The sequence below is a fragment of the Podarcis erhardii genome (assembly GCF_964252035.2).
Source record: "Podarcis erhardii genome assembly, chromosome: 10".
NCBI classification, from domain to species: domain Eukaryota; kingdom Metazoa; phylum Chordata; class Lepidosauria; order Squamata; family Lacertidae; genus Podarcis; species Podarcis erhardii.
In genome coordinates this window covers 2046388-2068851 of record NC_138500.1, presented here as the reverse complement: position 1 = coordinate 2068851, position 22464 = coordinate 2046388, and the positions used below count along the sequence as shown (strand labels likewise).

The following is a 22464-nucleotide window of genomic DNA, read 5'->3' as shown; positions in this document are numbered from 1 at the left end:
CATGGTTAACAGGCAGCAGGCCAGCCCATGGGCAGCCAAGATGCTTGAACAAGCAGCTATACCCCTCAGACCAAGGGTGGCTAACCTTCTTTCAGTCCAAAGGAGCCAACTCCTTGGGGCTACTTCAGCGGTGAATGTGGCCTCCAAAATTGCACACAGCCCCCGCCCCCCCAACTACGGGACCACCTCTCTTGGTCTGCCCCGCAGAGGACCTTAAGGTCCATGAATAACCATAGTTTAGAGGTCCCAGGCCCTAAGGAAGACAGACTATCCTCCAAGAGGGCCAGGGCCTTCTCAGTGATGGCTCCGACCTGGTGGAATGCTCTGTCCCATGAGACCAGGGCCCGGCAGGATTTAACCTCCTTCCGTTGGGCCTGTAAGACAGAGCTATTCCACCTGGCTTTCCACTTGAACTTAGCCTTATCTTTTATTTCCCTTCTCTTCCTTCCCCCTCCCCTATTATGAAGATCACCCGCTCTGAGACCCCACAGCTAATTCTCCCCTGGCCTCCTCGCTGGCCCAAGTAGGACCAATTCAGCCAGCCAGTCCTGGGAATTAGTTAATACTTATTTCCCCTAAATTGATTTTTGAATTTTATTGTTACTCATGTTTTTATGCTATATTTTATGCTGCTTTTATAATTAAGTGTTTTACATTTGTTGTTAGCCGCCCTGAGCTCAGTTTTTGAACCGGGAAGGGAGGGAGGGAGGGTGTGTGTGTGTGTGTGTGTGTGTGTGTGTGTGTGTGTATAATCAGCTCATTGGTGGAGATCAGAAAATGTCTTGCGATTTTTTTTCGCTCCCCCCCCTTTTTTCTAAGCCGCTAAGCCTTTAATAGCCGCTAAGCCGCTAATAGCGCTAATCTGCTAAGCCGCTAATAGGGGTGCTTCACAAGACAAAAAAAACGCTAGACGAAGACTCGCGGAACGGATTATTTTCGTCTTGCAAGGCACCACTGTACATGGAAAAATATAGTATATATGTATATGTATATGTATATGTATATGTATATGTATATGTATATGTATATGTATACACAAACACACGCGCGCACACACCAGTCATACCTTGGGTTACAGATGCTAAAGGTTGCGTTTTTTCGGGTTACGGACCCGCCAAAACCCAGAAGTACTGGAACGGGTTACCTCCGGGTTTTGGCAGTTGAGCATGCGCAGCAGCGCTAAATCGCGCTTTGTGCATGCGCCGAAGCGCCGAACCGCAGCCCACACGTGTGCCGAGACGCCGCTGCGGGTTGTGAACGTGCATCCCACACGAAACATGTTCACAACCCCAGCGTCCACTGTATATGTATGTATATATCTATATATCTATATATAGATACACACACACACACACACACACAACCTGGTCATTGAAGCCGGAGCCAGGCCTGTGACTCACCTGCGGATGTGATCCTGGGCTGCGGCAAAGGCCTCCTCGGCTGCCAGGCGCTGGTCCCGCTCCTCCTGCAGCAGCTCCTCCAGGTGTAAGAGGCCCTGCCTGGCACTGCTCTGCTGCTGCCTGGCCTCTGAGAGCCTGCGGCAAAGAGAAGGGCGGTGAGGAGCAAGGCTCTCCCTGATCACAGCTGCACGGCCTATGCCATGCGGCACAGTGGTTAGAGCTGGACTAGGGCCCAAGAGACCAGGGTTTGAATCCCTGCTCCACCATGAAGCTCCTTGGGTGTTGGGGGCAGCAGTCGTTGCCGCTCTCAGCCTAACCTACCCCACAGGGTCGTTGTGAGCAACCACCACCACCACCTCCCGGCTCCAAAACTGGCACTCACCTCATCTGCAGTTCCTGCAGTTCGGGCGTGTAGCTCTCCCTGGGGTGCTCACTTCTTTCCTGGGGGGCTCCGGGAGCAGCGTCTGTTGGGAGGGAGCCCTGGGCAGGGCAGAAAGCACACATTAAGGCATAGGCCAGATCGGAACAGGCCACAGGTCCCGCAGAAGAGTGCCGCCCCACCATGGCCAGGTTTCAGTCAATTCTTGCATGACAGAGGCAGCCAGGCTTACAGGCCTGAAGCAAACAAACGTGCTCTGATAGGGAGATGTAACCGAGAGAGGGGACCAGAATTTGCACATAGGCTGAGAATGGCACGGTTTCAGTCGGCCTCTGCAGCCCAGCGAGTCTCAGCCTTACCGAGTCCTTCACTGGGGTCTGGAGCTCCCGCAGCTGATTCTCCAGGGCCTCGCAGCGGGCAAGGACCTCGTTGTAGCGCTGGTGGCTCTCGCGCAGATTGCGGCTGCTGCCCCGCAGCTGGAGAGAGAGAGAGTTCTTCTCCTCGAAGACCTGAGAGAGCTGGAGAGAGGAGAGAGGGGCTGAGATGTCTTCCTCAAGTGACCATCATTTCTCCAAGGACGTTTCTGAGCACAATTCAAAGTGTTGGTGCTTTAAAGCCCTAAAGGTCCTCAGTCCAGTAGACATAGCTGTCAGCTTTCAGATTTGAAAATAAGGGATCAGCAGCCTCACCTGTCCTGGGGACAGTCTGTGGGATATCTAACAATCTGGGATAGCAGCAGGAAGCAGCAGGAAACGGCGCTGAAATAAGGGAATTTCCCGCAAAAAAACGGGAAGGTTGACAGCTATGCCAGTATACCTGAAGGAGCATCTCCACCCCCATCGTTCAGCCAGGACACTGAGGTCCAGTGCCAAGGGTCTTCTGGCGGCTCCCTCACTGCGGGAAGCCAAGTTACAGGGAACCAGACAGAGGGCCTTCTCGGTGGTGGCGCCCGCCTTGTGGAACACCCTCCCACCAGATGTCAAGGAGATGAACAACTACCAGACTTTTAGGAGACATCTGAAGGCAGCCCTGTTTAGGGAAGCTTTTAATGTTTAACAGACCACTGGATTTTAATGCTCTGCTGGAAGCCGCCCTGAGTGGCTGGGGAGGCCCAGCCAGATGGGCGGGGTATAAATAATAAATTCTACTCTACTCTACTCTATTCTATTCTGGCTGTCCTGTCTGTGGAAACAAACCAGAGGGCTTTAATCCTCTGTGAGGAAGAAGCACATTTGACACAGGGAGAGCAGAGGCGGTAACTGTAAGGAGAGGGAAAGCACAAGAACTGGAGATGATCCACTTTGAACAACGGACAATTCCCTCACCGTCACTGATGCATAATATGCACATTCTGAGGAGCCCACCCACCGACCCTTGCCCTCCCCTTGCCCTCCCTCTTACCTTGCTGTTCAGCTGCTGGACCCGCAATTCTTTTTGGTGCAGCTCCTTCAAAGTGCTGCTCAGCTGGGCCTGGAGGCTGTTGGTATCAGCCTCTTGACCAGACACAGCTCCCTGCAAAGTCTTGCTGGAACCGGTGACTCCTGGGGCAGCCTGCAGGGAGACAAACACCTGAGCCCTTGGTGCACAGCCACTCAGCTGGGCCTGGGGGAACTGCACAGCCAAGGGCCAGGGCCTCCCAAGAGCCCGGCCAAGACCTAGGTAAAGGTAAAGGGACCCCTGACCATTAGGTGGCCAACTCTGGGGTTGCGGCGCTCATCTCACTTTATTGGCCAACTCTGGGGTTGCGGCGCTCATCTCACTTTATTGGCCAAGGGAGCCGGCATACAGCTTCCGGATCATGTCGCCAGCATGACTAAGCCGCTTCTGGCAAACCAGAGCAGCGCATGGAAATGCCGTCTACCTTCCCGCCACAGTGGTACCTATTTATCTACTTGTACTTTGACATGCTTTCGAACTTCTAGGTTGGCAGGAGCAGAGACCGAGCAATGGGAGCTCACCCTGTTGTGGGGATTCAAACCGCTGACCTTCTGATCAGCAAGCCCTAGGCTCAGTGGTTTAACCCACAGCGCCACCCACGTCCCTAGGCCAAGACCTAGATGTACAGAAATGATGGAAGTGGAGTGTTGGAAGGGACCCGAAGGGCTTACCAGGCTCCGGAAAGGTCGTACGAGGGCCCCGGGACTCTCACAACCTCCCTATAGGGCCAGTAGGCAAAGCCCACTCCGGGCAGGCAGGAAGAATCAAGCAGTGTTTGGGGAGCATTTGAGGGTCTTCCTGATTTTGCCTTTGCATGTGGACCCCTCAAATGTAACCCTTGTGTGGTTATTGCCTGTTTGATTTACTTCAATAAAATCTTTTTAAAAAGAAAGAAACAGGCTGGCATGGAAGCATAAAAACCAGGTAGAGGGTCTTCTCGGTGGTGGCACCCACACTGAGGAACGCCCTCACATCAGATGTCAAGGAACCACTATCTGACTTTTAGAAGACATCTGAAGGCAGCCCTGTTTAGGGAAGTTTTTAATGTTTGATCGTGTTTTTAATATTCTATTGGGAGCTGCCCAGAGTGGCTGGGGAAACCCAGCCAGATAGGCAGGGTATAAATAAATTGTTGTTGTTGTTGTTGTTGTTAAATTGTCATGTTGGAAGGGACCCAAGTCCAACCCCCTGAAATGCAGGAATCTCCACTAGATCATACATGACAGGTGGTCATTCGACCTCTGCTTATAAACCTCCAAGGAAGGATTGTCTAACAACTCTCAAGAAAGCTTTTCCTGATGTTCTTGTAACCTCAGTTTGGGAAAAGGCCTGGGCAAAGGGCCCCGTTGCAACGTCAGTCCCACCCACCACACCACCCCCAGCCTCACCTGTCTCTGGCGCTGCTCCTCTTCCACCACGATTCGTGCACCAGTTCTCTCTCCCTCCTGCACTGCTCTCCGCAAGGAACTCTGCTCCTGCCCCGTGGCCGATGGGGCCTCCAGCTTCCAAGATGCTTTCTCCTCCCTGCAAGACATCACAAGAGAGGAACTGCAGAGGCGGCACATGGTGAGGTGGGGGGAAAGGGCGACCTGCCCACCAAAGCTCACATGGTGCTTCCTGGTGAGGCCGTGATGAGTTTGGGCACAGCAGTTGTTGCACCGAAGTCAAGAGAGCTCTGGGGAACTGTCAAGGAGGGCGCCCCAAGGCCAGGCTACAGACAGAGGAGATTTGCTAGAGAAATGAATGTGCGCAGCAGCCGGTGTGGAAGGCTGGGGTTGGATGTGAAGAGGCCCGAATTCTAATCCTTGGCCAGCCCCGAAACTCGCTGCTTGATCGCGAGTCAAAGGCAGCTGTGAGGATAATGGCAACCCCTGCTGCACCAACCTGAGAGAAGCACGGGGTGCAATTTGGACAAAAGTCAGGACAAATAAAAAAGGGCCACATCATACCCATTCTGCTTTTGTAAGAAACTGGCATTTAACGTGGCAGCACCCAAGCTTTATACCTCGTTACATCGTGCAAGAGAGTGTATTCAGAAAGGACTCCTTCAGGTGTTCTACATGCCAGGAAATGAAATTCCTGCAGATCTATTGTCTGCGGTTGTTAACAGAAAACAACTTAAGGTTTATGTACAGAGGTTGCAATTGGGTTGAACCACAGGTACTACAAATTACATGGAAAGGGGGAGGATGTTGGGATATAGTTCCGTTCCACCTTAAAAGGAACAGGCATGCCTGTTGTGTGTCACATGCCTGTTTACTTCCAGCACAGTCTGCTGGGAATTTCCATTGTATATTGCTTTTGCTATATTGCTCTTTTGTTGGACACGAAAGGAAGCAGGCATGTTTTCCTTTGTTCCTGGACTATGCTGAATAAACGCCTGTAAATAATGCTTGCACATGTCTCTGTCTGCCACTTCCGTTGTGAAGATTTATTCACTCTGCTGATAAGAGCGTGCTCAGCTTCTGAATGTAAAGTGGTGCCCCACAAGACGAATGCCTTGCAAGACGAAAAACCCGCTAGACGAAAGGGTTTTCCGTTTTTTGAGGCGCTTCGCAAGACGAATTTCCCTATGGGCTTGCTTTGCAAGACGAAAACGTCTTGCTAGTCTTTCCCCCCCCCCCCCCCCTTTTTCTAAGCCGCTAAGCTGCTAATAGCGCTAATCCGCTAAGCCGCTAATAGGGATGCTTCGCAAGACAAAAAAAACGCTAGACGAAGAGACTCACGGAACGGATTATTTTCGTCTTGCGAGGCACCACTGTATTGGAGGCTCAAGTCGCTGATTGATGCTGTTCCGGAGTTTGCCCGGCTGCTGGTCAGTGGCTGGAGCCAGCTGGGGGCCTGCCAAATGCCCCCATCTCTCCGGATGCATCCCAACACCAGGTTGGTGGCCATCCCTGCCTCCAGCGGCAGGGAGTTCCGTAGTTTAAGAATGCACTGCTTGGAGGCGGCGTTTCTTTGCTCTGTGCTGAAACTTCCAGCGTTAAGCTTCCCCCCTGCCTCTGTGACAGGGAGGGACTCACCTGAGCTGGTGGAGCTCCATCTGCCAAGAGGCCCCGTCCTGCCTCAGACGCTCCAACTCTTGCTTCTGCTCTTCCACCTGGGCCTTCAGGCGCGCGATCTCTGCTGTGTCCACCCCAACCTGCAGGTACTGCTGCTGGAGGTTCTTCAGCTCCACCAGCTTGGGCAGGAGAGAAGGAAAGTCAGTCAGTCAGTCAGTTTTATTGCACATAGCCAAAGGCTGCCACAATGTACACAGAATCATTCAACAACTAAAAGAAAATATGCTGGATTAATACAAAAAACTTAAAACATTTATATTATCAAGACATTACCTACTCTAAACAGAGCTATAAAAGTACCTGAATATACAGGTTAAGACATAAGGTAAAGGTAAAGGTACCCCTGCCCGTGCGGGCCAGTCTTGACAGACTCTGGGGTTGGTGCGCCCATCTCACTCTAGAGGCCGGGGGCCAGCGCTGTCCACAGACACTTCCGGGTCACGTGGCCAGCGTGACAAAGCTGCATCTGGCGAGCCAGCGCAGCACACAGAAACGCCGTTTACCTTCCCGCAAGTAAGCAGTCCCTATTTATCTACTTGCACCCGGGGGTGCTTTCGAACTGCTAGGTTGGCAGGCGCTGGGACCGAGCAGCGGGAGCGCACCCCTCCGCGGGGATTCGAACCGCCGACCTTTCGATCGGCAAGCCCTAGGCGCTGAGGCTTTTACCCACAGCGCCACCCGCGTCCAGGTTAAGACATAAATAATAATAAATGTGCAATTAACTGTTACTGTTCTGAATTCTATTCTGTTGTTTTGCTTAGTGGGTGGTGCAAACCACTATTCGGAATAAGGCATGTTATAGGGTACGGTGGGGGTGGCACTAGGGATGAGTTTACGGAACCAAGGGAGAAGGGGAACAAAAAACTTTAGGATCCACTACTCTGGCGCTGGGTGGCGCTGTGAGCTAAACCACAGAGCCTAGGGCTTGCTGATCAGAAGGTCAGCGGTTCAAATCCCCACGATGGGGTGAGCTCCCGTTGCTCGGTCCCTGCTCCTGCCAACCTAGCAGTTCAAAAGCACAAAGTACAAGTAGATAAATAGGTACCACTCCAGTGGGAAGGTAAACGGCGTTTCCGTGCGCTGCTCTGGTTCGCCAGAAGCGGCTTAGTCATGCTGGCCACGACTGGACCTAGTGGTCAGGGGTCCCTTTACCTTTACTCTAGACAGCGGGATGTGCTGAGAATCCCCAGCTTCAAGGAAGACCCTTGAGAAAGGTGGGTTAATGAGCAGCATGCGACAAAAACCAGGGACTCACCAGCCTGTCCCGGTCATCCTGCAGGGCAGACAAGGCCTTCTTGAGGCTGGGCACTTTGGCGAGGCTGACAGAACCGCCATTCGCCGACTGCAGCTTGGCCTCCTCCACTTTGCGGGCCTTCTCCAGCTCGCCCATCAGTCGGTCTCGCTCACCCTGCAGGCTAGCCATGGCCTTGGAGAAGGACTTGACCTGGCCGGAGGCCCCCTCCAGCTCAGAGACCAGGCGAACCACCTCGGCGTCTTTGACCTTGAGCTGGTGGCCAAGCTTCTCTAGTCGTGCCAGGAGGCCTTTCTCTTCCGTCAACTTCCGGAGGGCGGCCAGTTCAGAGGCCAAGGTGTCTCGCTGCTCCGCAAGGCTCTTCTGCTCCTCCTGGAACCGAGCCTTCTCCTCCTGGAGGCTCTGAACCAGCAACCGCTGCTCTTCCAAGTCTGCCAAATACTTCTTCTCCATGGTGCGGAGCTCTTCGTTGCACTCGTCCCAGCTGTCCTGGAGCGAGCTCATGGCTTTCCCAAAGGACTGGACTTGGGCCTTCAGGTCCTGGTTCTCCTCTGTGACAGCTAGGAGGCTCTGCTCCATCTCGAGGAGGTCTTTGGCCAGCTCGGCCACCCGCTCCTCCGCCGTCTCCGTCTCGTTCCGCATCAGCCCGGCGTTGTGGTGCAAGCTCTTGAGCTCTGCCTTCATCTGGGCTTCCGCCTCCTGCATCTTGCGGCTGGTGCTCTGCCGGAGCAGGGCCAGCTCCTCCTCCAGCTCCGCCGCCTGCCTCCGGGCAAGCGAGAGCTGCCCGTTCAGCTCCTCCGCTTCCTCCCCCTTGCCCAGCAGCTGCGCCTGCAGCTCCAGCAGGGGCCCGTCCTCGCGCAGGGCCGCCACCTCGCTCTGCGCCCGGGAGAGGGAGGCCGCAAGCAACTCTGCCTGCTCCCCCAGGCTGCGCTTCTCCAGCCGCAGGGCCTCCGCCGCGCGCTCAGAATCCCGCAGCTGTTCCTCCAGCGCCCGGATGCGCTCCAGCTGGGTCTTCAGCAGCTGCTTCTGCTGGCTGTCCTTGATGGAGAGCAGCTGGTTCAGGTCCTGGCGGTAGCGCACCAGCTCGGCGTCCAGCTTGGCGTTCTCGGCATGCAGGTCGTCCACGCGGCTGTGGAGGCTCCGCAGTTCCCCCTTCAGCCGGTTGTTCTCAGCCGCCGCCTCTTGGATCAGCTGGTCCTTCTCCAGGATGGCCGCCAGGTGCCGCTGCTCCAGCTGGCGGTAGTCGCCCAGGACCCGCTCCCGGTCATCCTGCAGGGAGGACATGGACTTGGTGAAGGAGTCCAGCTGGGCCTTGTGGCGCTTGCTCTCCTCCTGGGTGCTCTGGAGATTCCTGCCCAGCTGCTCCACCTTCTCCAGGGCTTTCACCTTCTCGGCCTCCGAGGCTGCCCTCTCCTCTCCCGCCTGGCTGATCCTGGCCTCCAGCTCCTTCAGCTCCTCCTGGTGCTGCCGCTGCAGCTCCGACACGGCGGAGGAAACGGCCTCTTCCTTGGCGGCCACCAGGCTGATGATCTTCTGGTCCGTGATGCTCATCTCCGCATGGAGCCTGTCCGTCAGGTCCTTGGATGCCCGTAGGTCGGCCTCCAGCTGCTCCCGACTCAGCCGGCTCTCTCGCAGGTCGGCCTCTTGGCTTTTCGCCGTGGCCGCCAGCCTGTCCACTTCCTCCAGGCACTTCGTGAAGGAGTCCTGCAGGCCGGCCAGCTTCTCGCCCTGGCTCTGGAGCTGCGCTTCCTGTTTCTGGCTCTGGTCCTGGGAGTCTCGGAGCAGCCGCTGGGCTTCCTCCAGCTGCATCACCAGCCCCCTTTTCTCCTCCTGGAGCGACTCGGCTTCCTCCAGGAGACGCTGGTGCTCCTTCTGGGCTCTGGAGTCCTGTGCCGATTTGCTGCGTTCCAGGCTGCAAAAGCAGAGAAGGGCAGGATCAGACAAAAAGCAGGAAAGTCCTCTGCCTGTCCTCACTCCCTAATCAATAAACACACAAGACATAACTAGCTGTACATTTGAAAAAATGATATATACTATTCATTGTATTGTAGATTTCAACAGCGGCTGCTACTATGCTATAAGATCCACTGTCCTGTGATATCATATATGGTATGTACGGTTGCTGACGGTTTTTATATTATTTTCGCTGTAAAAATGTGTGAGATTACGATATTGTATTTGCATTACCTAGAGTTTGTACAGTGGTGCCTTGCGAGACGAAAATAATTCATTCCGCGAGTCTCTTCGTCTTGCGGTTTTTTCGTCTTGCGAAGCACCCCTATTAGTGGCTTAGCGGATTAGCGCTATTAGCGGCCTAGCGGCTATTAAAGGCTTAGCGGCTTAGAAAAAGAGGGGGCAAGCGAAAAAACTTGCAAGACGTTTTCGTCTTGCGAAGCGAGCCAATAGGGAAATTCGTCTTGCGAAGCGCCTCAAAAAACGGGAAACCCTTTCGTCTAGCGGGTTTTTCGTCTTGCGAGGCATTCGTCTTGCGGGGCACCACTGTACTACTGATGAAGCCCAAGACGGCAAAACAAGACTAATATTCCGAAAATCCTTGTCTTAGACTCTGTGAAAGGATTCTGTGGAACTGCAACAACCTTTCGTGTGGACCGTTGGACTCCATGAACAGACAGGTGGAATAGACACTTTCACATATGCATAACTGATTAGAGAATGAACTAATCCACTGGGTCTTCTATGTTTTTCGTTGACCTTTATGAACTACTTCTGTTGAAATCTACAATTCAATACAATAAACAGTATATATCATTTTTTCAAACATACAGCTGGTTACATCTTGCGTGTTTATTGAATATGTTTCACGTAACCAGAGGTTTGTTGTTGTTTTGTCCTCACTCCCCATCAAAAGCAGGCAGGATCCCACGGCTAGCGGAAGATTCATAAAGTAATCTAGCCAACGAATTCCATGGGGCCAAGCTGGATGGTGTGCAGAAGATGGAAGGGTCTGGAAACTGAGCCTTATGAGGAACGGTTGAGGGAGTTGGGGGTGTTTAGGCTGGAGAAGAGAAGACAGAGAGGGGCTTGAGGAAGCTTGTTTCCTGCTGTCCCGGAAGGTAGAACCTGAACCCATGGATTCAGGTGACAAGAAAGGAGATTCCAGCTAAACATCCCCCCCCCCTCAAAAAGCGGTGGGCTCTCCTTCCCTGGAGGTTTTCAAAAAGAGTTTGGACGGCCTTCTGTCAGGGATTCTTCAGTTGATATTCCTGCGTTGCAGGGAATTAGATTACCCTTGTGGGTCCTTTCCAATTCTACAGCTATTGCTCTATGAACTCCGGATGAAACTAGAGCAGGGGTCAGCAACCTTTTTCAGCAGGGGGCCGGTCCACTGTCCCTCAGACCTTGTGTGGGGCCGGACTATATTTTGGGAGGAAATGAACGAATTCCTATGCCCCAGAAATAACCCAGAGATGCATTTTAAATAAAAGGACACATTCCGCTCATGTAAAAACACGCTGATTCCCGGACCGTCCGCGGGCCGGATTGAGAAGGTGATTAGGCCGGATCCGGCCCCTGGGCCTTAGGTTGCCGACCCCTGACCTAGAATAAAGCCAACATGTGGGGCAATGAATGTAACAGCTGTGGTTGGACTACAACTCCCATCATCTCTGACCAGTGGTGCTGCTAGCTATGGACGATGGGAGCTGTGGTCCAAGAACAGCTCTAATCACTGGACCACAACCCTTCCCTGTGCACTCAGGGTCTTTTGGGGAGGGGGCAGCCACCCCCTTCCTCCCAGGGCCACCCTTCTTTACCTGGCGATGCGGCTCTGCAGGTCCTCCACCTGGGCTGCCATCTGCTTCACCTGCTCTTCCAAGGTGGCACAGGCCTGCTCCCGGGCGCGCACCTCCTGCTCCTTCTTCTCGATGGCCTCGCTGAACTTCTTCTCCCACTGCCTGGACTCGTCGATCACGCGGTCCCTGTCGTCCTGCAGGGAGGACATGCTCCGGGTGAAGGCAGCCAGCTGGGCCAAGGTGTGGTTCAGGTTGCCTTGCAGCTGCTTGGCCTCCTGGTCCTTCTGGCGCAGGGATTCCCGCAGGTCCCGCGCTGCCGCCTCCGAGCGGGCCTGCTCCCTCTGCAGGGCCTGCAGCCTCTCCTCCATGTTCCTCGCCTCCTTCGAGTGCTTGTCCTTCTCCCGCTCCAGCCGCCTCTCGAGGGCCTTCTCCTTCGCCCTCAGCTGCGCTTGGACCTCTGCTTTGCTCGCTTGGAGCTCCTCTCTGGCCTTCAGGCTCTCGGCCAAGACTCTGGCCGCCTCGCTCTGGGTATCATCCAGCGAGACTCTGCAGGCGGCCAGCTCTGCTTGGGCCTTCTGGGTGTCCTCTTCGGCCTTGGCCAAGCTCTTCCTGGCGGCATCCAGCTCCTTCTGGAACTCGCTCTGGACGAACTCCAGGGCCTTGATGGTCTTCTCCAAGCTGCTGCTTTTCTCCTGGCTTTTAATGCAGCCTTTCTGCAGCTCCTTCACCTCCTGCTGCTTCGCCCTCAGCAGCTCCTGGAGCTCCTTCACCTGTGCCCGGCCGTTGTCGCCCTTCCAGGCACCTTTCAGCTTCTCCACGTGCTCTTTCTTCCTCTCTGCATCTGCCTTCTCCTGCAGGAGATGCCGTTTCTCATCCTCCAAGCGGTCCAAGGCCCCTCGAAGGTTCTCCACCTCGCTCAGGAGCTGCTGGTTGTTGCTCTGCAAGTCCGCCACGTCCTGCTGGTAGTTCCCGATGCTCCCGTTCAGCTCCGCCAGCTGGTTCATGAGCCTCTCCTCCAGATCGTCCTTCTCGGCCTCCAAGGCCTCCTTCAGCCTCAGGGCTCCGGCAAGCCGCTCCTCCGTTTGCTGGCCAGCTTGCTCCATCTCGAGGACCTTCTCCTGAAGAGCTTCCACTTCCCGGCCTTTGGCAGCCAACAGTCCCTCCAGCACTTTCTTCTCCTCGCTCAGGGTCTCCACATCCTTCCGGACCCTGCTCAGCTCCTTCTCCGTCACCTGCCTCTTCTCCTCCAGGTCTGCAACTTGTTCAGTGAATTGCTGCAGGGACCCGTTTGTTTCGTCACGAGGAGGGCTGGCTTTGCAGATTTCGTCTTCCTGTGTGGGAGTGGCTTCTGGAGGCTGCCAACGTGATCCTGAATCCACCTGAGCCTCTAGGGGCTCCACCAAGGAGCTGGAAGTGACTTCCTCACTTTTCGTTGCCGCCACCACCTCCTCCTCTTTCACATGTGCTTTGCTTTGCAGCGCCTGCCTCAAGTCCTGGATCTGCTGGTTCAGGGCGTCCTTCTCAGCCTTGAGAACCTCCAGCTGGCTGGAAAGGGATTTGCAGTCCTGCCTGGAGCTCTCCAGCTCTTCTCGAAGGTCGCTGCCTGCCCCTTCTGGGCAACCGTCCGCAGGATGGATCTCCGCCCTCAACCGCTCGTTCTCCTCCTCCAGCTCCAGGATCTTCTGCTGCTTGGACTTGGCAAACTTCCGCATCTTCTCCCGCATCCCCTCCATCTCCTGCTCAGCCCCCTGCAGGCGGGCATCCGCCTCCCTCTTCTCCGCCTCCACTCCCTTCAGCTTGAGGAAGAGTTCCTGCTTCTCCTGCCGGACGCCCTCCACCACCCGCTGCATCCTCTCCGCCTCGTCGCTGACGTTCTCGTACGACTGCAGGAGGGTCTCGTATTCCGCCTGCAGCTCCGCGTGCTTCCGCTGCCACTCGGAGAGCTCCTGGGCTTGGGAGCGCCGCAAGGCGTCCGCCTCCTCCTCCAGCCGGGCCTTCTCCTGGGTCAGGCCCTCCAGGGCCAGCTTCAGGCTCTCGCAGGAGCTGGAGACATTCTGGTTCTCCACCAGGGCTCTGTCCACTTCCGTGATGAGCTTCTCCCGCTCCTCTCCGAGAGCTGCCAGCCTCTCCCCAAGGGCCTCCTTCTCCTTCTCCAGCTCGGAAGCTCGGCTCTCTGCCTCCGAGAGGAGGCGCGACGTCTTCTCCAGAGCAGCCTTGGTGCCGGCCAGCTCCTCCTTCAGGGCCTTGCTCTCCTTCAGCACCTCCTTCCTGGAGATGAGTGCAGCCTGCAGTTTCCTTTGCAGCTGGCTCTTGGACTGCTCCTCGGCAGCCGCCGCTTCTGACTTCTGCTGGGCTTCAGCCTCCAGGCGCTGGGACCGCTCCTTGCTCTGGGCCTCCTCCAGCTGTCCTTGCAGGGCCTTGAAGGCCTCCTCTCTCTCCTGCAGCACCGCCTGCAGGCCACGCAAAGACTCGCTTTTGTCCACTAGCTGAGCATTGAGGTGTTCCATTTCTTCCTTGCTGGCCAGCTGCTTCTGCTCTTCTAAAGCTGCTTGGTGGAGCCTCAGACCCTCTTGCCTGGCAGCCTCGGCCTGGCTCTCCTCCAGCTCTCGCCCAAGGCTTGCTGCACGGCTTTCGGCCTGGCGGCAGGCTTCCTTCACTGTTTCCAACTCAGCTACCAACTGCCCGACTTGCTCCTGGAGCTGCCGAGCTGCCTCAGACTTGCTCCTGAGCTCCCCTTCCAGGTGCCTGACCTGGGCTTCCAGCTCCCCCTTCTCAGCCTTGAGCTTCTCAAGGTCTGCCTTGAGTGCTGCAAAATCTTCGGCCGCCATGGAGCTTCCAGGGGCCGGATCTTCAGGAGGGAGAGAGGTCTTCTCCAGAGCCTGGCTCAGATCCTGGAGCTGACCCTGCAGCTTCTCCTTCTCTCGGCTCTGCTGCTCAAACTGCTCCTGCAGGAGACCGTAGTCGTCCTTCTGCTGCTTGAGCTGCTCGCGGTGATGGCGGTTCTTCTCCTGGGCCTTCTTGATGGTGTCTTTGCGGGAGGCCAGGGCTTCCTGGAGCTTCTTCTGCAGCTGCTCCCTCTCCTGCTCCAGAGCGCAGATCCTCTCCTCCAGAGCACCCCTCGGCAATCCTTCCAGCCTGGGTTCAGCAGCGCTGTCTGACGGAGGAAGAGCAGGAGGAATGGCGGAAACCTCCATGCTCTCTCTGGCTGGTGCCTGTTTCTTGGGGGCTGAGCTGCGGCCCTCAAGCTCAGCTTGCAGCGCACCGATGAGGAGGTCCTTCTCCTGCACACTCTGCCGAAGCTCCCCGACCACAGCCTGCAGCGCAAGCACAGCGGACTCCTTTCCCCCCAAGATGCGCTGCAGCTCAGCCTCCTTTTCCGGAACCAGCTGGCCCAGAGAAGCGGCCCTGCATCGCCTTGCAGGGCGCCCGTTGCCTTCTGTGCTTACGCTGCTCTCGGGGGGTTCCTCTTCCTCTCCATCCTTATGGGCCTCTGGGACTCTGGCCCCAGATCCAGCAGGGTCCCCGCTCCCCGCTTCCAGTGCCTTCTCCAGTTTGTGGACCTTCATCAGGAGTTCCTTCCTGCTGACAAGAGCCGCCTGCAGCTTCTTCCGGACGAGCTCGTTTTCCTTCCGCAACGCTTCCACCTCCTCACTGGTGGGTGAAGATCTCTCCGCCAGCTGCTCAGGGACCTTCTCCTCCTCGTCCTCCGTCCCCACGCCCTGCTCTCTCATCTCCTTCCTTTCTGCCACCAGACTCAGCTGTTCCGTCAGGCTCGCCAGCTCCTTCCCCAGCATGAACTTCTCCTCGTTCAGCTGCACCATCCGGCTTGACATGCCCATGCTGATTTCCGCCATCCGCTGCTCCCGCTCCGCCACGTCCAGCCGCAGCCTCTCCACCTCGGCAGCGCTCTCCAAGAGGAGCCCCTGCAGCCGGGCGGCCTCCGACTCCTTCGACGCGAGGCTCTGGGACAGCTCCTCGACCTTGGTGGAGGCCTCCTGCAGCCGTCCTGACAGCGCCTGCCTTTCCTGCTCCCCCTCCTCAAGACAGCCTCTCAGGCTCCTCCCCTGCAGGTCCTGCTCCGCCAGACGGCGCTGCGTCTCATCCAGGTCCTTCTGCAGAGCGGCAATTTTCACCTCCTTGGACTTGGCCTCGTTCTGCAAGCTCTGGAGCTGCTCCTGCAGCAGGGCCAGCTGGGACGCCCCGCTCTGCTGGTTGGAGAGCTGCCGCTTCTCCGAGTCAGCCAGGTCCCCTTCCAGCCGCCTCACCTGCTCCTCCAGCTCCTTCTGCTGGGACAGGAGCTGATCCCTCTCGGCACGGAGAGTGTCCACGGCCCCAGAGGAACCCTCTGCCAGCTGCTGGAGCAGCCTGATTTCTGTGTCTCTCTCTTCCAAGACCCCCTTGTGGAGCTCCTCTGCTTTCTGCTGGCTTGCATGCAGCCCGGCAATTTCAAGATGCAACCTTTCCAGTTCTTGCTTTGCTGGAGAAGGCTCCTTAGCTGCTTCTCTGTCCTCTGTGGAGAGGTCGTCCTCCCCCAAGAGTGTCTCCGGAAGAGGAGAGGACTCCTCCTGAATTTCTACAGTGACCAGCGAGCTGCTGCTCGAATCACTCTGGATGAGGACCACCCCGTCTTCTTCTCCGCCACTGGCTTGTGACTCCCCTGGTGGCGGAGGCTCAACTCTGGTAGGGACCTGAAGCTGCCTCTTCAGGAACGCAATCTCTTCCTGCGCCTCCTGCATCTCCAGCATCAAGACGGACAGATCTTTGTGTTTCTTTGAAGAAAGGTAGTCCAGGACACCAGGGGGGGTGTTGTCCGTGGCCTCTGGGCTGGGCTGAAATGAGGAAAAGGGGAAGTTTAGTTCTCCAGCAAGGCAAAGTTTGAGGAATGAGCACAGCAGAGGGAATCAGAGCTCCCATCTCTGCCACCTCCCCCCATGACTGTAGCACGGGGATGACAGGGGGCCTTTATTATTATTAATAATAATAATAATAATAACAATAATAATAATATTTTGAGCATTTGTACCCTGCTCGTTGACTGAAATGCTTCCACGGTGGCTTACATACAATCAAGACAAGACAGTCCCTTCCTGCAGGTTTGCTAACCAAACACAACACACAAGGGGAAAAGGACAGGGAGGGGAGAGGGAAAGTATTGCAGGGCTTTTGTTAAAAAAAAAGAGAGAGAGATAATTCAAGAAAGCAAATCCAGGAGATGGAAGCGGGGCGGGGGGGTGGTTCTGGTTCCTACCTGAGCTAAGGCAACAGGATCATCTGGTGAGCAGAGGCCTTCAACGCTGTTGCTTCCCAGACCGTCAGGCACACCTAGCCAAAGAACACAGGAGAGAGTCAGCTGCAGAAAAAGCCAGCTTTGTGGCACTTTCAACTATTTGAAAGTTTTAAATTATTGCTATTGATTTTTCAAAGTGACAGTTTTGACCTACAAAGCCTTAAACGGCTCAGGACCGCAATACGTCAAGGATCCCCTCTCTCCATATGAACTGACTCAGTCCCTGCCATCATCCTCTGATCCCCTTCTTCGTGTGCTCCCTCCGCGAGAGGTCCCGAGGCCTTTTCTGCGGTGGCTCCCCACTTGTGGGAAGGCGAGAGCAGGCCACCCGAGGCCCCTCAACCTGTCCCCTAAGTGCCTCCCCACCTCAATGCCTGCAACACACAGCTTCGAGATGCTTACTGCCAGGCGCAGGGGAGGGGTCATCAACTCCAGACGGCAGCCCCGAAGCCCCCTGAGATTGCATTTCAACGCCTGTTTCAGCACAGCTGACCTTCTGGGGAAAAAGAGAAGAGAAAGGGAAGCGTTTTATTATTATTTATTTTATAAAATTTGTATACTGCTTGATTGTAAAAAAACAACAACTACCAAACACCTCAAAGCAGCTTGTACAAAAAAAATGAAATAATAAATTAAGAACAATAAATTTCAACTTTCAAAATAACCATGGACTAAAAGCAGATTAAAATTCGTATCTACTTTCTAAAGATCTGAGCAGGCTTGTCTAAACAACAATGCTTTTAGCAGTCGCCAAAAAGAGTTTGGTGACGGCGCTACCGGCTATCAATCGGCAGGGAGTTCCAAAGTGTAGGTGCTGCCTTACTAAAATATCGAGTTTTTTGTCGCACTTGTAACAGTGCCAGCTCTGCCGATTGAAGCAGAGGACTAGGCATGTGTGGGGTAAGCTGATCTCATAGGTAAACTGGTCTCGAGTTTTACCAACCACCAGACTGGCTTCAGCACTAGAAACTGTCTCCCTTGCAGAAAAACCCACATCAAGGGGACAAGCCGACTGTATATGAAGAATTCTCATAACCTCAGCTTGGTGCTCCCTTTTTAACGCAGCTTTGTTTTTCCTAGTGGATTCGTTCCCCTCCTGCAGCAACCATTTGCCACACCCTCAAAGCTCCTCGCGAGAAGCCTTTGTACTGCCCTTCCGGACTGTTGTGACTCATCACTGACCAATGGCTCATCGCTCTCATGGCTCCCTCGCCTGCAGATAGGAGGATATTTTGCTCTGCTGAGCCTGAAGCCTTTGAAGGAAGGGAAAGATGAATGGAATAAAATCCCAGGGCAGAGGGCTACTTATTTTCCCTCCAGGCTGGGGGGAAACCTCAGCAGACCCCTCCACAAGGCAAGTAACCCTCAAGAGCTGGGCTTCCTCCGACAGCAGAGGCAAGTTTGTGATGCCAGAATTCAGGGTTCAGGGGAGCCCAACTGCAGCACAGTAAGCCGCACTTGGCATAACTTTCAGACATCTTTGCGTCTCTCTCAGTCATTTCTACAGAACTCCTTTCATAGATTTGTGGCTATTGTCTGTTTGGAAACCACTTTGAGTTTTTTCCAACCATCAGGCGGAATATAAATTTTATGAAACAAAATAATAATAGTTCGCTTTAATCTACTGGTCGGACACTTGCTCCTAAAAAGACCCCCAAGATGTCATTTTGATTAGCGTTCCTTCAAATGCCAATGATAAACATACCATATTTTTCCGTCTATAAGACCCCCCCCCCATGTATAAGACGCCCCCTATTTTGGGGGACTCAGATTTAAGAAAATGGGGGCAGATGGCCCAGAGTATAAGATGCCCACTAATTTTTGACATTATTTTTTAGGGAAAGAACCTAGTCGTATATATGGAAAAATAGGGGTGTGGGTGGGTGGGTGGGTGGGTGTGTACACACATATACAAACACACACATATAAATGATGTCTGAGCTACAAGAAAAAAATGAGAAGTCGTTAATGCGAATACAACAGGAGTTTCTCGTTCACGACAGGTGAAAAGGAGAGCTGTTCTTTGCCAGTGGAAATTAGAAGCAGGTGTGCATTTTGGCTCTCCCGAAGAACCGTCTGGCTGCAGAGGGGCCAGGGAACAGCAGCGGCTTGCCAAGAGAAAAAGCCGAGAGCATGAAAGATACACTGCACATGCAAAATGTATGCCTGGTCTGCCCCGCAGAGGACCTTAAGGTCTATGAATAACCATAGTTTAGAGGTCCTGGGCCCTAAGGAAGTCAGACTATCCTCCACCAGGGCCAGGGCCTTCTCAGTGATGGCTCCGACCTGGTGGAATGCTCTGTCCCATGAGACCAGGGCCGTGCAGGATTTAACCTCCTTCCATCGGGCCTGTAAGACAGAGCTATTCTGCCTGGCTTTCAATTTGATCTTAGTCTGATCTTTTATTCCCCTTCCTTCCCTCCCCTCCCCTTTTTATGAAGATCACCCGCTCTGGGATCCCACAGCTAATTCTCCCCAGTCTCTTCGCTGGCCCAAATAGGACTAATTTAGCCAGCTAGCCCTGGTGATCATCTAATGTTTATTGGATGGATTTCCCCCCTAAATTGATTTCTGAATTCTGAATTTATTGTTATTCACATTTTATACTGGATTTTATGCTGTTTTTTGTTGCATCAATTAAGTGTTTTAAATTTGTTGTTAGCCGCCCTGAGCCTGGTTTCTGAACCAGGAAGGGCGGGGTATAAATAAAAATTTATTATTTATTATCATTATAAAACGTAAGGGGAGAAGGGTCACCTCTGAGGACGCAACAGCAGTGCTCTGAAAGCCCAGTTAAGAGGGTGGGCAAAACTCCAGGTGAAATTCCTAAGCGTTCTCTCTCTGTGTGTCCCATATTAAGCCTCCTAATAATAACCCAGCAAAGAGGATTGCTGGGTGCAGCCAAGAGGGCAGCTTAGTAGGAGCTAAGGCCAGGTGCTTAGCCTACTAGAAAGGCTTCTTCGTCCATTCTACTTTTGCTCGGAGGTTACCTGGTTTGACTCTGCCGAAACCACAGGGAATTCGAGCCTCTTTTCCAGCATGGCAACTTTGGAGCGGAGGGTCTCTGAAAAGGGAGACGAGGGAGGAGAGGTGTTAATCAGAAGCAGCAGCCAAGGAGGAAGCGGGATCTGGAAGGAGGCCGGAGTTTGGGGTCAGAGCTGTAAATGGAGTGGTATCAGGCCAGGCCAGGCCAGGCCAAGCCAAGAGCTCATATCCTCTCTAGAGAAAGGAGGGTTACAAGATGTCCGGGAAGAGGTGATGGCGCTGGGACACGCTTCTCAAGAGCGACGATTTCTCAAGGGAAAGTAAAATCTCACCAGGATTGAGGCTCTCTGGAAAGGATGAGGACGGGAAGACTGGGAGGGGAGCATTTCAGGGAAATGGCGCAATTTAAAGGAGACTTGGGTTATTAGCATAATCGCCTTCATGAATTTGTCTGCATTGTGTTTAAAGCCATCCAGGTTGAGGCCATCCCCTTTCAACTTTGGAACAAGTTCCATAGTTTAACTATGAAGAAGGGTTGGGGTTTTATCTGCCCCGAATCTTCAAAGATTCAGCTTCCTAAAGGTAAAGGGACCCCTGACCGTTAGGTCCAGTCGTGGCCGACTCTGGGGTTGCAGCACTCATCTCGCTTTATTGGCCGAGGGAGCCGGCGTACAGCTTCCAGGTCATGTGGCCAGCAGGAATAAGCCGCTTCTGGCGAACCAGAGCAGCGCACGGGAACGCCATTCACCTTCCTGCCGGAGCAGTACCTATCTATCTACTTGCACTTTGACGTGCTTTTGAACTGCTGGGTTGGCAGGAGCAGGGACCGAGCAACGGGAGCTCACCCCGTTGTGGGGATTCGAACCGCCGACCTTCTGATCGGCAAGTCCTAGGCTCTGTGGTTTAATCCACAGCGCCACCCACGTCCCAATTCAGCTTCCTAGGATGTCCCTGAGTCCTAGTACTCTCCATGCCACACATCACTCCATAAACTTCTATGAAATTATCTGCTCTTTGGCCCTGAAGATAAAAAAGTCTCAAATTGGGGTGCTCTGCCTGATGCTGAGCCTGTCTTCCTGAATTCTCAACTAGCAGAATCCACTTGCTTTGAAGAGGCGGATCACAGGAGAACAGGGGGCCTCTCCCTTGCAAGGTTGTTAAGGGTCTATTTAGCTGTTGCCTTAAAAACACACACATCTGCATGTGAAATCTTAAAAACCCATCCAGCTTAACAATAGAACAGTACCGCCCCCTCCAAGCGCAAACACCCACTTGTGCTGCAACAAACACGATTATCGTAATCACTCAGAAGTCTAGCTGTGTCAAGATCTTTGCCAAGAACACTCTGAATTATCCCGGCTGTGTGCAAGCCCTGTACAAGATCAGCACACACAAAAGATGTGTGTGTGCATAGAGACCTTGGAAGGCCCTGATCCAAAAGGCGAAGTCCAAGTTGGAGCACAGGACTCAAGAACTGGGTCGGCTTTCGGTTGGCCACACGCAAGCCAGCAGGCAGGAATTTTAACTGGGTTCAGTGAGTGTTCCATTGAATACACTGTTGGGGGTTGGTTTCTTTTTAAGGGTGCCATCTACCCCACAACCCTGGGCCCTTGGAAAGGAGAGGGGCTGGAAAGCTGGACAAAAACTCACAGTCTTATCATACGAGGCCCTTCTCTATTTTCTACCTTCCCAAGAGAGGGTTAGACAAGAACGGGGCCTTTTCTGTGGTGGCTCCCCAGTTGTGGAATGCTCTTCCCACGGAGGCTCGCCTGGCACCGTCACTGCATGTCTTTAGGTGTCAGGCAAAAACATTCCTCTTTGCCCAGGCCTTAAATAACCTCTTGCCTATTAAAGGTGGGGGAGATTATAAAGAAACGCTGTCCTTGGTATGCCTTTTCCCCCCTTCTCATTTTGATTCCCTGGCACCATATTTGTATAAATTAACTATCCCAAAATATCCCTTCGCACTGGCCAGACTGGATGTGATGCCCTCTGCCGTACTTGAGGGCAGATACCAAAAGATTCCAACTGAAAAACGGCTCTGCCCCATCTGGAAACAGTGGCTCATGTTCTCCTGTCCTGTCCCCTTTGCAAAGATCTGAGGAATGAGATCGTCACCTCACTCTTACTTACGATCCCAGGCTGCCCATCTGCGGCCACATTGTTTTTTCTTTTATCAGATCAAAATGGTCAGACAACAGCAAAGGTTGCTAGGGTTATCGAGGGTGCAGTGAGATTAAGGGCCACTATCTGAACGATAATCTTGGTCATTTGATTGCCCTTTTTACCCATTGTGGTCTTTTTATTTGTATATATTGCTTGTTTTATGTTGCTATGGCTGTTGGCTAATGCGAATAAAGTTTATCTATCTATCTATCTATCTATCTATCTATCTATCTATCTATCTATCTTGTGGTGTATCTTGTGGAGCCAGTGTGGTGTAGTGGTTAAGAGCAGTGGACTCGTAATCTGGTGAACCGGGTTCGCTTCCCCGCTCCTCCACCTGCAGCTGCTGGGTGACCTTGGGCCAGTCACACTTCTCTGAAGTCTCTCAGCCCCACTCACCTCATGGAGTGTTTGTTGTGGGGGAGGAAGGGAAAGGAGAATGTGAGCCGCTTTGAGACTCCTTAAAGGGAGTGAAAGGCGGAATATCAAATCCAAACTCGTCTTCTTGTGAATAGGTGGGGGGAGCTGTTTTGATGATTATTTTATTAATATGCTGTGTATTGTTTTACTCTGTACTATGTTTTTACTATTCTGCTACGTAAGGTATGTTCTTAATGTTGTACACCGCCCTGGGATCTTTGGATTAAGCGTGGTATATTTATCAGTATCATCCTCCTCCAGCCCATTGAACCCATAGCTCTTCTCCCTTCCCCTGGAACCATTAGCAGTTGCTCTTCATCTTAA

At 53.7% G+C, this 22464-nt stretch overlaps 1 protein-coding gene and 1 long non-coding RNA gene across 3 annotated transcripts in view; one reads left to right on the top strand and one right to left on the bottom strand.

The window, feature by feature from the left end:
• GOLGB1 (golgin B1) overlaps positions 1 to 22464 on the bottom strand; it is a 71458-nt gene that overhangs the window by 33911 nt on the left and 15083 nt on the right. For both annotated transcript variants that reach the window (XM_081879563.1, XM_081879562.1), the window contains exons 11-21: positions 19560 to 19633; positions 16972 to 17065; positions 16531 to 16604; positions 11304 to 16111; positions 7534 to 9442; positions 6240 to 6397; positions 4605 to 4740; positions 3181 to 3330; positions 2139 to 2297; positions 1783 to 1880; positions 1401 to 1535 (exon numbers count right to left, since the gene is read on the bottom strand). In XM_081879563.1, the coding sequence (XP_081735689.1) occupies positions 1401 to 1535; positions 1783 to 1880; positions 2139 to 2297; positions 3181 to 3330; positions 4605 to 4740; positions 6240 to 6397; positions 7534 to 9442; positions 11304 to 16111; positions 16531 to 16604; positions 16972 to 17065; positions 19560 to 19633 (7795 nt within the window). The remainder of the gene's footprint in view (positions 1 to 1400; positions 1536 to 1782; positions 1881 to 2138; positions 2298 to 3180; positions 3331 to 4604; positions 4741 to 6239; positions 6398 to 7533; positions 9443 to 11303; positions 16112 to 16530; positions 16605 to 16971; positions 17066 to 19559; positions 19634 to 22464) is intronic.
• Positions 1 to 22464, top strand: part of LOC309352075 — a 73297-nt gene that overhangs the window by 39183 nt on the left and 11650 nt on the right. The gene's annotated exons all lie outside the window — the stretch shown is intronic.